Source organism: Malaclemys terrapin, chromosome 20, assembly GCF_027887155.1.
Source record: "Malaclemys terrapin pileata isolate rMalTer1 chromosome 20, rMalTer1.hap1, whole genome shotgun sequence".
In the NCBI taxonomy this organism is placed as follows: Eukaryota; Metazoa; Chordata; order Testudines; family Emydidae; genus Malaclemys; species Malaclemys terrapin.
In genome coordinates this window covers 11,191,004-11,205,204 of record NC_071524.1, presented here as the reverse complement: position 1 = coordinate 11,205,204, position 14,201 = coordinate 11,191,004, and the positions used below count along the sequence as shown (strand labels likewise).

The 14,201-nt window shown below is 58.3% G+C and overlaps 1 protein-coding gene across 2 annotated transcripts; it reads right to left on the bottom strand.

The window, feature by feature from the left end:
- Positions 1-991: 991 nt before the first annotated feature.
- Positions 992-4,717, bottom strand: LOC128826687 (serine/threonine-protein kinase SBK2-like). Of its 2 annotated transcripts, XM_054010124.1 has the most exons (4): positions 4,616-4,717; positions 2,880-3,047; positions 2,276-2,478; positions 992-1,773 (listed from the first exon to the last, which is right to left on the bottom strand). In XM_054010124.1, exons 2-4 carry the CDS (start codon positions 3,043-3,045, stop codon positions 1,180-1,182), a joined length of 963 nt encoding a protein of 320 aa, XP_053866099.1. In that variant the 5' UTR covers positions 3,046-3,047; positions 4,616-4,717; the 3' UTR covers positions 992-1,179. The 2 variants fall into 2 exon arrangements, with proteins under 2 accessions (XP_053866099.1, XP_053866098.1); XM_054010123.1 differs by lacking the exon at positions 4,616-4,717 and having other exon boundaries at positions 2,880-4,238.
- Positions 4,718-14,201: the final 9,484 nt, after the last annotated feature.

Genomic DNA, 14,201 nt, shown 5'->3' with positions numbered 1-14,201 from the left:
ACCGCAGGGGCTGACCCCACTGCCCATGCAGCCACACAACGGGGAGTCTCAGGCCCTACCCAGTCTCACCCCATGCACCTCCATTGCAAGGTGCTTAGTCCCTGCCATCCTGCCCCATACGGCCCCGGGTCTCAGGCCTGCCTGCCTGCCCCATACGGCCCCGGGTCTCAGTCCCTGTCCTCCTGCCCCATACGGCCCCAGGTCTCAGTCCCTGCCCTCCTGCCCCATATGGCCCCGGGTCTCAGCCCCTGCCCTCCTGCCCACTACAGCCCCGGGTCTCAGTCCCTGCCCGCCTGCCCCATACAACCCCGGGTCTCAGCCCCTGCCCGCCTGCCCACTACAGCCCTGGGTCTCAGTCCCTGCCCTCCTGCCCCATACGGCCCTGGGTCTCAGCCCCTGCCCGCCTGCCCCATACGGCCCCGGGTCTCAGCCCCTGCCCGCCTGCCCCATACAACCCCGGGTCTCAGCCCCTGCCCGCCTGCCCCATACAACCCCGGGTCTCAGCCCCTGCCCGCCTGCCCCATACGGCCCTGGGTCTCAGCCCCTGCCCGCCTGCCCCATACAACCCCGGGTCTCAGCCCCTGTGCGCCTGCCCCATACAGCCCCGGGTCTCAGCCCCTGCCCACCTGCCCCATACAACCCCGGGTCTCAGCCCCTGCCCACCTGCCCCATACGGCCCTAGGTCTCAGCCCCTGCCCGCCTGCCCCATACAACCCCGGGTCTCAGCCCCTGTGCGCCTGCCCCATACAGCCCCGGGTCTCAGCCCCTGCCCGCCTGCCCCATACACTCCCATAGTGGGCAGCTGGCCCAGCTCAGAAAGTCCATGGCGGCTGGGCCAATAACATCAGCCTGGGGCCCGTGGAACGAACGCAGCAGCTGAGGAGCGGGGATGGGCCATGGGTCTGATCTGGGGCTTTGTGGGTCGTGGGGGGCGGAGTCAGGCAGGTGGCCCCATTGCTCTGGTATGGTGAAGGAAGCTCTGAGCCGTTAGTGTTAGGATCGTGATTTTATTACCCCCCTCCTCCCTCGCCTTCTCTGCAATCCCCCAGGCCAGGCCCCCAGCACCAGCCTCTGGCCATGGTCCCTGCTAAGCAACGTGTCCTGCAAGTCCTTGGTCCCTGCGTCCCCTTGGCCATGGCGGGTGCCTGTGCCTGGCGGCAGTGCCCACGGGGCTGGGGCTCAGCGGCAATGGCTGCTCCCCAGCAGAGTCCTGTCTGCACGGGCAGCGCACGGCTCCTTGGGCTCCAGCCAGGGGCACTTGACGTGGGCCATGGCAACGCTGGCTGGGCTGCGCCGGATGGGGTCGGGGTCCAGCAGCCCTCGCAGCATCTCCCGGGCCTCATAGGTGAAGCGCCCCCAGTGGGGTGGGCGCGGGCGGACGCGGGGGCTGCGATGCCAGCGCTCAAAGTCCCGGTAGTGCCGGTCGGCAGCCGTGTGCCAGGGGAAGAACCCGGTCAGCACGCAGAAGAGCAGCACGCCCAGTGCCCAGGCGTCCAGGCTGGGCTGGGCTGGCAGGCGGGCCGAGGGCCCCAGGCGGCACAGCTCGGGTGCTGTGTAGGGCAAGTTCTCAGGCAGGGCCTCGATGGCAGTGCCCTGCGGGCAGCTCAGCCCGAAGTCGGTCAGCTTGACACGCCGGCACTCAAGGTCGAGCAGCAGCACGTTCTCAGGCTTGACATCGCGGTGAACCAGCCCCTTGGCCCCCATGTACTCCAGGGCGCTGGCGAGCTGCAGAGCACAGCGCTTGACCTGCAGCTCCGCGATCCCGAACCCCACCTACGGAGAGAGGTTACACACAGTGCCCTGGAGGGGAAGGGCTCCGGGTCCCACTGCCCACCTCCGGGCCAGCCAGTCCCTGCCCTGGTGTGGATGGGAGCCGGCCCCCCCTAGTGGGGAAAGGCCCCCTGTCGCATTCCCTGTGCCTGCCCTGGGGCTGGATCTGAGTTGGTGCCCCATAAAGGGGAAAGGGCCCATGTCCCAATCCCCACCCTTGAGCCAGCCAGTCCCCGCCCTGGGGCCGGGTGGGAACTAGCATCTCACAGAAGGGAAAGGGCCTGTGTCCCATTCCCTGCCCCCTGGGCCAGCCAGTCCCCATCCTGGGGCCGGGTGGGAGCCGGCGCCCCCTAGAGGGGACTGGCCCATGTCCCATTCCCTGCCCCCTGGGCCAGCCAATTCCCATCCTGGGGCCGGGTGGGAGCCGGTGCCCCCTAGAGGGGACAGGCCCATGTCCCATGCCCATCCCCAATGTGGCTATGTCGGAGGCTCCGGCTCATAGTACCTGTGGCTGCAGCAGGGAGAAGAGGTCCCTGGCAGGGGCGAGCTCCTGCGCGAAGACATAGTGGTGCTTGGTCTGGAAGGCGATACCCAGGGCGCTGGCGATGCAGGGGTGGGCGGCCAGGGTCAGCGCGATGCAGTACTCGCTCAGGAAGTCCCGCAGCTCAGTGTCCCGCTTCTCGATGAATTTCAGTGCCATCGGGCTGCCTGGGGGGGAAGAGACATGGGGAGGGGTCAGGGCTGCTGTCCCCCCCACACACCAGATCATACCCCTCCCCCATGCTGGATTAGACCCTTCCCCTGCACCCAATCAGACCCACATATTCTCTGCCCCCCCACCTCGTGGATCAGCCCTCCCCCCCACATTCTAGCTCAGCCCCCCGCCGCCCCATGCTGCTCTGTGGGGCCAAGGGCTGTCAGGCTGTAGGATCCTGGGGACAGAGGGGCGCAGTGCTCCATGCCTGGCCCTGGACAGGGCTCCCCCTCCCCAGCCGGTGCCCATCAGTGTGTGAGCGCGGTGCTGGCACTGCTGGGGGAACAGGAGCAGGGGGGTTCTGTGGGAGGTGGGGCCACATGGACACAGACTGCCCTGGCAGCCCAGGCCCTACCTTGCCGCTGGTGCACAGCCAGCAGCACGTGGCCATAGGAGCCGCTGCCCAGCTCCCTCAGGATGGTGTATGACTGGGTCACCTCCAGCCAAGGCAGGTTCTGCGCCGTCAGCTCCATCATCTCCTCCAGCTGCTGCTCCACGCCCCACGGTGTGGGCAGGGTCATGGCTGCGGGATGGGGAGGGATGGAGTTGTTACCACCGGGAGCAGTGTCCAGATGGCCCCCTAGGGACACGGACATCACCAGCCCAGCATTGAGACACGGCCCGCGTCGGCACCTTTGCTTTGCCATGCTGACCCACGTCTGGTTTTCAACCGGAACACCTGGTGACTCTGGTCAGCACCACTGACTGGGTCGTTGACAGTTCAGTTGGCAACGGAGCCTCAGAGGAGGGGCAGGGCATGGGGCAGGGCAAGGGTGTTCAGTTTTGTGCAAGTAGAAAGTTGGCAACCCTATGCCCATGCCGTGCCCAGCTGGCTAAAGCACCCTGCTCCGTTTGGGGATGGCTGCAAATTCCCACTGGGTGCCTGGGCCCCTGCACAGCGGACAATCTCCCCCAGGGCTCTGGCTTACAGGGTGGAGCAGGAGACTGGAGCCCAGGGGCTCCGTCTTGGGGGAGGTGAGGCCACGTGGCCTGCCCTGAAGGGAGAGTGAGACCCCTCGGGGATTTGGCACTCAGGGTTCCTCCAAGAGACAATTTAAAAGCTGGGGCCTAGCACTGCCTCTGTGGATCCATGACAGCTGCTTATACAGGGACCCCTCGCCCAGTGTTGAGATGCGACTGCCTCTGGGGAGGGGCATGGGGGCTGTTTATACAGGGACCCCTCGCCCGGTGCTGAGATGTAGCCACCCCTGTGGTGGGGTGCAGGGGCTGTTTCACACAAGGTTACGTCCCGTTGAATAACAGCCCCTCCCAAGCCCCATGGGGCCTAACAGCAGCTTCTCCGTCCCTCTCTGCATGGGCCTGGGGCGCCAAGTCATGGCTTCCTGTAGCTGCCCAGTTGTGGACCAAGGGGACGTAGCCCCCGCACTGGGCTCTCCTTCCAGCCTGTGGAGGCTGGGCAGACTCCAGGTCCCACTGATGCTCTGCCTCTGGGGTAGAACAGCCCCCTTGCCTTAGTGACACCTCTTCCTGCCTCACTGAGCCTGAACTGCCCCAGGCACCTCTACAACGGGGCCAAATTCATACCGGCAGCAAACCATATATAACTTCCAAGTGAAGGCAAGGCCTTAGTCAAAGGCAGAGTCAGGGATGCAACCCAGGAGTCCTGGCTCCCAGCCCTCCTGCTTTAACCACTAGACTCCCCTCCCCTCCCAGAGTTAGGGAATAGAACCCAGGAGTCCTGGCTCCCAGCCCTCCTGCTCTAACCACTAGACTCCCCTCCCCTCCCAGAGTTAGGGAATAGAACCCAGGAGTCCTGGCTCCCAGCCCTCCTGCTCTAACCACTAGACCCCACTCCCCTCCCAGAGTTAGGGAATAGAACCCAGGAGTCAGGACTGCTCCTGGACTTGCTCAGGTGAGGAAGTGGCCCTGGGGTCAGTGCCCCCCAGTGCCATGTGCAGGGAATGCGGGACCAGAAGCCATGGACGCCCCTCGGCATCTTCAGGCTGGGAGCTGCCAGCAGCAAGAGAGGGGCAGCATCAAGAGGCAAAGCCACCCAGATGAATCAATGCAGCCAGTGGGCTTGGGGGTGCCAGGCTGCAGGGGGGCCAGATGGAGAGGGACCCCACTTACCTGCCTCCTGGAGCCGAAGCCCCACAGTATGCACAGGCAAGCCGCTGATTCCAGCCCTCTACCTTCCTGTCTGTCTGTCTGCTGGCCTGGGATGAGCCTTTTATCCAGTCCACCCCGAGCTGAAAAGGGTCCCGTGGTGGCTGGCAGGTCCCAGCTGGCAGTGCGGGCCAGGGGTCAGGTGCGGTCAGTGCCGGGGGCTGGCACTCGCTGGGCCCAGATTAGCAGGCACTTATCTGGGTTATTTTTACCAGCTGGCACTGGATACTCCAGCCCCCCAGTCCCCACTCTCATTTACTGCTCCCCTCCCTCTGGCCCCCCGGTACCATCTGTTCAGGATTAGCTTGTCCCAGGTGTTCCTGGAAAGTCAGCTCCTTACGGCAGGGGAGCCCCCCACTCTGGAACCCCACTGGGGAGCTGGGGAAGGGGGAGCAGGGCAGAGACCCTGCTGGAGTCAAGCTCCAGGGAACACCTTACCCCCAACAGAGCCCAAAGCACTTTCTGCCACTGTATATGGGGATCCCTTGCCTGGCACTGAGATACAGCCACCTCTGGGGTGGGGCATGGGAGCTCTTTATACAGGGACCTCTTGCCAGGCACTGAGATACAGCCCTTCTGGGCTGGGAGCAGGGGGTGTTTATACAGGGACACCTCACCCAACACTGAGCTTCAGCCACCTCCAGGGTGGGGCATGGGAGCTGTTTCTACAGGGGCCTCTCGTTTGGCACTGAGATGCAGCCACCTCTGGGTTGGGTGTGGGAGTGGTGGACTAGCATCCGGACAGGCTATGCGGGCATAAGGAGGTGAAGATGGGGACATTTCTGAAGAAGGAAGGTAGCTGGGATTGTCCAGGACACGAGATTCATGCCAAGACATCAGAGAACGTGTCCTCCCAACCCTCCAATGTGGGGACCCCACAAACAGTCTGGGCCTGTGGTGTTACTTTTGGTAAGACAGATATGAGGCCACATGGAGGCATTGGGGGTAAGCACTGACTGCTGGGAATTGCCCCCGGCCAGCCCCCCGTCCCAACACTGGGTTGCCCTGGGTAGGATCTATCAAGGGGGCTGGGAGCCAGGACTCCTGGGTTCTATCCCTGGCCCTGCTGATACAAGCTGCCACCCCTGTACCTTCCCCATGCACCCTGCAGATCCTGCCCTGCCTGCCAGGTATGCTTCCTGCTGGAGACTTTGACTTGTGGGGGGCAGCATGGGGGGCCCTGCCAGTCTGGGGAACTGCAGAGGTTGGGGTCAGGGGAAGCTCTGGGGCTCTCATGAGCAACTGAGCCTTCCCCCCGCCAGGATCAAGTCCCCGGGGGGCTGCTCCTGCCTCCCTCGGTTGTTTGCCTGAGTCTCTGAGTGGGAGGAGGGCAAGGGAGGCCTGGGGGCAGGGCAGGGACGGCTCAGGCGGGCAACAGAGTCTTGGCCTGTTCCTGTTCCCAGAACCACGGCAACATGGCCACAACAAAGGCCTATTCTGGGATCCCCTCAGGGGCTCTGTGCTTGTGCCATGGCGACGGCCCCAGATACAGCACGTGGCATCTGCTCTGGGCGGGGGGTGGTGACAGGGACAGCATGTGACTTCCCCACCACCAGCCCCCAACCCTCTGGGCCACATGCAACCTCCTCAGCACGGGGCCTTCCCCCTGGGAACAGGTTGGCTCGGGGGCACCATGCCCGGTGGTAACAAGGCCAGACTGGGCCGCACTTTGCAGGCACTTGGATGCCAACGAATAGGGGGCTCCAGACCTGGTGAGGCACGGCCACCCTCCCCCCCCTCAGCTCCCAGGCATGGCAACCAGGGCCATGCTCCTGCTCTCTGCCCAAGGGCCAGACCCCACGGACACCAAACTGCCTTGGGGTAGCGCAGGGACTTTATACAGGGACCCCTTGCCTGGTCCTGAGATGCAGCCACCTCTGGGGTGAGGCAGCTGTGCATACAGGGACCCCTCGCCTGGCGCTGAAATGCAGTTCTACCTGGCCTGTGGAGGTTTGTCCAGGCCCCAAGTTTCACTCCCAGATTCCAGGGGAAAACTCTCTGGGTTAGGTAACCCTCCACAACAGTCAGAGTCCTTAATGTTAGTTTTTCGACACCAGCCATCAGGTCCAAGAGGAGCAGCTGGGGCCAGCAGTGACTGTGAGGGGCGAGGGCCCTGTGACAAAGGTGGGAATTGTCTGTAGCATTTTAGGAACTGCCTGTGTGACTCTGTACTGATCACCTTGGACAGTATTCAAGACAGAGAGCAGCCAGGAGGACTGGCTGGGCTGGCGTGGGCCCTGCAAAGGCAGAGCCGGGCTGGCTGGGCTGGCGTGGTGCCAGGGAAGGCAGAGCCGGGTTGGTGTGGGCCCTGCGAAGGCAGAGCCGGGCTGTCTGGGCTGGCGTGGTGCCAGGGAAGGCAGAGCCGGGTTGGCGTGGGCCCTGCGAAGGCAGAGCTGGGCTGGCGCGGCACCAGGGAAGGCAGAGCCGGACTTGCTGGGCTGGCGTGGTGCCAGGGAAGGCAGAGCCGGGTTGGTGTGGGCCCTGCGAAGGCAGAGCCGGGCTGGCGCGGCACCAGGGAAGGCAGAGCATCAGGACTGGTGTGTGTCTCGGGCAGTATACGACAATTACTGTCACAAGGGTCCCTGATTTCACGAATCCCTCCCATATGTACAGGAACGAGGGGTAATCTGAGATCATGGTGGTGTCCCCCCTTCTGTTCGTACCCCTACCATCCAATGCCTTTCTCGTTTTTCAGGGACAGAAACATTTACTTGTAACCCTAACTCTCCCTCCCCGACATATACATGAGTTTCCCCTAAAAGGGATAGTGTGAGATTAGTACTTAAATCAACCCATCTTAGGTGAATGTTTGGGTCTTGCAGCGGGGTCCGTGGTGTGCTGTCTGTTTCTGAGTTATTGTGTATCCGTAAAGCGGTGAGGATTGTTCTACCTTGTCCCAGATATCCTGGAGCATGGCTGTCACTGTCGAGGGGAGGCGTAGATGCATTGCAGCCCAGCATTTTCTCTGAAATCGGTTGCGTTCTCACCACAACGAGGAAGGTGAATAGTTTTAATCCATCTCCCGAACTGCCACGTCTGGTGCAGCTTCGTTCTCCATTTGGGACATCGCCCTGCTCTTCCCTCACTGCCCTTCCGAAAAACCGAAGGTATATTCGGGCCTGGTTGTGCGGTGAGCACCCGCAGCAAGGGAGTAACAGCAACATGATCCTGCGCCTAATAATCCTGTGAGGATGACCATAAAAACACACCACGTCTATGGGTCCTGGTACGTGATTGGCATCAGGGCGTTGTGTCTGAAAATATAATCGTAATAGAATTAGTTCATGCAACCAGCTTGATTTGTGAAACGTGAACGGAGGGCAGGGACTTGGGAAGCAAGGGCAGAGGATCAAACACGTTCTAAATGCGGGTCAGGATTATCCCCGAGGAGTAAATGGCTCCTACCTCCACGAGGGAGCGGGGTCGTCCATCTCAGCCTCTTTGAGACCCAGCACTGCTTGGATTGATAGGACCAAGTGACCTGTCCCGGCTGCTCCCCGAGGTGGCTCCCCCTGTCTGGGGGGCAGTGACGGATCCCAGGGCCTGAAGACCGCTGGAGAGGAGGCTCCTATTCATTTCCCACTCAGAGACAGGGCCGGCGCTTCCACTAGGCGACCCTAGGCAGTCGCCTAGGGCGGCAGGATTTGGGGGGCAGCATTTTGCCATCCTCGGCAGCGGGGGTCCTTCCGCTCCGCGTCTTCAGGGCGCTTCGGCAGCAGGTCCTTCACGCGCTCCGGGACCCGCCGCCGAAGTGCCCCGAAGACGCCGAGCGGAAGGACCCCTGCCGCCAAATGCTCTGAAAAGGAGCGCTGCCGCCTAGGGCGGCAAAAACCCTGGCGCCGTTCCTGCTCAGAGACTCCGTAGAACGGCCAAAGGGAGAATAAAGAGTAGAAGGTGAAGTTAGCCCAGAGGCTCTGTCCCATCCCCATCTTCTCAAAAGTGGAGCTTCCTGAGTATTAGTTGGGCAGACTGGCTGTAGCCCTGATCCAAAGACCTTTCTGCACCATATGGGGCAGGTAGAGCTCTGCCTGGGTGCAGGGGGAATGGGATGGGGGTCAGGCCAAGGAAAAGGGGGGGGGGAGAGTGAGGGGAAGAGCGCAGGGTCCAGCCCCACCAGCAGCAGGACAAGCTTCCCTCACCCATGCGCCTCAGCCCTGCCTGGTCAGTTGCTGTCACCAGTCAGTCCTTGGCCTCCCAGGCTGCCAGTGATGGAAGCAACTCTGGATGGTGGCTCCGGTGACACGGACACTAGGCCACAGGGAACTGGGTGTGGCCCTGTGGAGCAGGAAGGAAAGGCTCGCAGAGGGCACTTAGGGGACTCTCCTGCCCTTCCCAGGAGCGACAGCACCGTGTCCTAAGATCATAAGTCCAGGATGAAGTAATGCTTGAAATTTTTTTGCCATGTGGTCGGGGGAGAAAGAATCCCGCACTTGGCTTTCTGTCTGTCCACAAGGCCATGATTTGCAACATTGTGGAATGCTTCGATATCACTCTTTCATAAATGATTTTACTTTAAATCAATACAAAAATAAATGAAGAAGCTGGATCTGGCTGATGCAGGGTAGGCTGATGTTGCGTTTTGGGGACATTTACCAATACTGGCTCTGACTTGGTTTGTGACAGGGGAAGCCCTTAATATTTTAGAAATGTTGGAAAACCTAGTAATTTTCCAGGCAAGTGGTGGGATCCCATCAAAGTATGCAGAGGAGATATTCAGGGAAATGGTGCGTGAACAGCACATCAATGAGTGCAATGGTGTAGTAAGCTACCAGGGACAGGGGGAGGGGGGGTCTACAAAAATTCTCTCTATCCAGAAATCAGAAAAACTGATCTAGAATTCATGCTCCAGGAAAAAACTTCCGAACATCCCCTTCCAGGAGAGGAAGGAAATCAGGACAAAAATTAACAAAGGTTTGGATTAGAATGCAGTCTTCTATAGGCAGCAGAGTGGATTCTCCCCAACCCTCCTTCCGAACCAGGCAACAGAAAAGCCAAGACGATACAGGGCAAAATAATGCCTGCTGCACGACGCATCATGTAAAGTTGCCTTCCAAAGAAGCAAGGATAAAAAGGGATTTAAAATTCACATTGTTCCTGCTAGGTGGGGTAACAATTTGCTACCCAAAATATGCATCTGAAGCATTAGATCAACGTATCCAATGTAACTAAAAGCTCGGCAGCCCCACCCCAACACCCCTGCATGGGATGCACAGACTGGGGGAGGATTTAAAAGGGAGCAGAACAGCTCACTTGTGGGCAGACCAGGCAAGAGGAAGACCTCTACCTTGCAGGTCCTGAGGGAAGACAGGATCTCCCCTTCTGCAACTGCCTGAGAGAAGGGGGGACCTGTCTCTGTTATACCCGGAGAGGGAGGCATTTCCCCCTCATGCCTACTAACCAGTTGTTGGGTGTTGATTCCCTGGATTTTGTTTATGGACTACCCTGGAAGGGGAGAAGCTTGGAACTGACCTGGCTGGAGGACCAAGTCCTGAGACGAGGCAGCTGCCACCCCAAAAGGGAGAGAGCTGCTTAGAAAGTTAGCCCTTTCAACACACCAACTATAAATATGGCTGGTTGGGGCTCTATAATTTTTTTAAATTCCCAAGGATGATTTACCGCTGGCTACGTGAGACCTCCTCTCCCAATAGGAAGTCCCGCAGGCTAACCCAACTGTCTTCCTACAAGTCACAGACAGGTGCTAAAGGAGAAACATTCCCTGCTCCCTGGTTTGGATTCAGTGAACTGTACCAGCCCCGCACTGGTTCCTCTGCTGGGCTGCATTAGTTAGCTGATTGACCCCTGTCCATTCGAGGTCCTGGGGTTCTCTATAACCAAGAACTTTAAACAGGTAATGACATGTCTAATGTCAAGTGCCACCGAGCCCACCACTTTTATCCTCTCTCCCCTTCCTCTATGGGTTGTAACCAGCGACACTAACATTCCAGTCATCAGACACATCATCCCACCAGCTTTCCCAGTTCTATCCACTTTCCCCTCCTCCAGCCAGGCAGAGCCGGGTTGGCTGGGCTGGACTCACTGCAGGGAGCCACGGGGAGGGACGGGGTTGCGGGTGCCCAAGTCCCAGGCTGGGAATTGTGGAGGACTCCCGGGCCCGCCTCTGTGGAATGGTTTGGGTCCTTGGGGCCTGGCACACTAACAGAGTCACTCCCAGTAGGCTGGTAACAGGACAGGCCCCATGACTCTGTGACCGCTCCCTACAGAGCCTCCTCCCGCGACCCACAGCACAGGCCCACAAGTGCCACACTGGGACACTGGGGACCCGAGAAGGTTGTGGAACTCCGATAGCGGGGTGCAGGATAAGCTGGGCCTAGCTACACCTTCAATCAGACAGACGTGGTGCTGGGTTCCCCCTGCGCAGAGACTGGGTGCTGGGTAGGGTGACCAGGTGTCTGGTTTTTGATCAGAACACCTGGTCGAAAAGGGACCCTGGCGGCTCCGGTCTGCACTGCCAATTGGGCCGTTAAAAGTCCCGTTGGCGGTGCTGGGGAGCTGAGGCAGGCAAGTCCCTACCTATCCTGGCAACGCGGTGCACCCCGGAAGCGGCCAGCAGGTCCAGCTCCTAGGTGGGGAGGGGGGCATGGGGCTCCATGTGCTCCCCCACCCCGAACACCAGCTCCGCACTGCCATTGGCTGGGAACCGCAGCCAATGGGAGATGTGTGGGGGGGGTGCGTGCAGGCGAGAGCAGCACGCAGAGCCACCTCCCCCGCCTAGGAGCCAGACCTACTGGCCGCTTCTGGGGCGCAGCATGGAGTCAGGACAGGCAGGAACCCTGCCTTAGCCCTCCCGCTGCGCCGCTGACTGGGAGCCGCCGGAGGTAAGCCCATGCCCCAACCCCCTGCCCCAGCCCAGAGCCCCCCCCCAACCTGGAGCCTCTCCTGCACCCCAAACCACTCATCTCCGGCCCCACCCCAGAGCCTGCAACCCTGGGGGAGTCCTCACCCTCCCCTGCACCCCAACCCCCTGCCCCAGCCCAGAGCCCCCTCCTGCACCCTGAATCCTAGAATCATAGAAGATTAGGGTTGGAAGAGACCTCAGGAGGTCATCTAGTCCAACCCCCTGCTCAAAGCAGGACCAACCCCAACCAAACCCCTCATTTCTAGCCCCACCCCAGGGGCCAAACCCCCAGTTAGAGCCCTCACCCCCTCCTGCACCCCAGCCTAGTGAAAGTGAGTGAGAGTGGGGGAGAGCAAGCCACTGAGGGAGGGGGAATGTAGGGGGGGGGGGCAGGGCCTTGGGGAAGGGTCATGGCGTTGTAACAACCAGGCAACGTACTAACAAACTTCAACAGGACTTTATTTTTAAAGTGGGAAACCTCTTTACCAAGCTGCTGCTGCACCCCCTGTAACTCTCACTCAGCCTCCTCAACTCCTCCCTCCTGTTTTCTGTCCTTTCAGACTCCCAACAGCCAGTGCTCCCAGTTCTAATAATTACAAGCAGCATCTAAACATCACATTCCTTCCTCTCTTAAGAAACTTTCCCAGTTAAAATAAACATTGGTGTTCTAACCACAGGAACAAATATGAAACAAGACACCATACTGTTGGCAGAAATATTACACTGAAAACACTGTAGATACTACATAACATAGTCTCTAGTCCAGACAGGTAGTCGTCTGGGTCTGCCAGGCCCCTCTCTCAAGCCCCGGTTCCAGTGCAATGTCTTGTTGTGTTGGTTCTACGGTGAAGTCATTCAATTCAGACTGGGTGTTGGCATAATCTCCTCTGGGTGCATAGGCAGGTGCAAGATAAGAAGCATTCCATACCCGCCCATCAGAAAGTTGATAGGTGTAAGGTCCCTTCTTCTCTATGATTTTAAGAGGAGCTGTGAATTTATGGTTCCCTTTGCGTAAGATTCCAGGTTTTCGTATTCTAACGAAGGAACCACACTCAAACTTTGGTCCCTTAGCACCCCGCTGCTTGTCTGTGAAAGCCTTAAACTTTGCTTGGTTCTGTTCAGCTGTCTTTCTCATATCATCCTTGTTTGGGGCATCAGGTCATGCCTTTAACAATCCAGCAATGTTCAGTTTAGTAGTTATCTGTTTCCCATGAAGTAACTCTGCGGGTGATCTTTGCGTTGTGGCATGTCGTGTAGCCCGGTATGCTTGCAAGAAATCAATAGTGAAGGGTATCCACAATCGCCCTTGCAGTTTAGCTGTTTGCAAACTCTCTTTCAACCTTCTGTTAAACCGTTCGATTTCCCCATTGGCTTGAGGGTAATATAGAGATGACCTTCTGTGTAAAATGTTCCTCTCTGCTAGAAAAGTTTCAAACTCCAGGGAAGTAAATTGACTACCATTATCTGAAACCAGTTCCCTGCTAAAAACTGAAGAGAGGAACTTAATTACTGTAGCAGAAGAGATTTGCGATGTAAACGCTACCTCAGGCCATTTGCTGAAATAGTCTATTAAAGTGATGGCATAACAACAGTCAATTGGAGCAGTCTCAAAAGGTCCTACCATGTCAATCGCCACTTTTTCCCATGCAGATTCAGGAAGAGGAACAGGCTGTAATGGAGGAGTACCTGGCACTGCTATCCTATCATGCATTTGGCAAATGACACAGGATTTTATGAGTGCTTCAGTTTGAGAGTCCATCCCTGGCCACCAATACAGATCCCGTAGTCGCTGTTTGGTTCAGACAATTCCTTGATGAGTATCGTGTGCCAGGTGTATGAGTTTTGACTGTAATTCTTCTGGCACAAGGAGCCGGTGTGTACCTCCTAGCACACAGCCATCGAGCAAAGAAAGTTCATCCCGAACTCTAAAATAAGGCAGCAAAACTGGATCAAAGTTTTTAGGGTTACTGGGCCATCTCTTTGTCAGAAATTCCCGTAATTTTTGTTGAATTGGACACACTGAACAAGCAGCTTGGAATTGTTCTCGTGTAACTGCAGTGAGAGTGCTTGTAATAAGCACAACTACTACATCCTCATGCTCTGGTGGACCATCTGGTGAAGGCAAAGGCAGGCGAGAAAGGCAATCAACTACCACATTTTGGTTTCCAGGCTTATATTCCAGTTCATAATTGAAAGAGAGTAGTCTTGCAGACCACCTAGAAATACGGTATCCTGCTCTTCCCAGTCCTTTCGTGGTGAGCAATGTCGTCAAAGGGCTGTGGTCTGTGCGCAACTTGAACGTGCGGCCCCACAGGTAAGTTCTCCATTTTTCAGTAGCCCAGACACAAGCAAGTGCTTCTTTTTCGACTGTAGAATATTTTCTCTCAGCATTACTTAGTGTCCTTGAAGCAAATGCAACAGTCCTCTCAGTGTTGTCCTCATGAAGTTGTGTGAGAACAGCCCCAAGTCCATAATCAGAAGATCAGTAGTTACAATTGTGGTCAATGCAGGACTGAATAGTGCAAGTACTAGACTATGAACTATGAACAATCAAGTCTTTCACCATTTCGAAACTAGCGACTGACCTGCTAAGTCACCGGGCCGGTCAAGCCTACCTCTTGCCAGGTACCCTGAGGAGGACTGGCCAAGCCTGCCCCGTGCCAGCTGCCCCGAGCCTGCCCTTCGCCACTTATC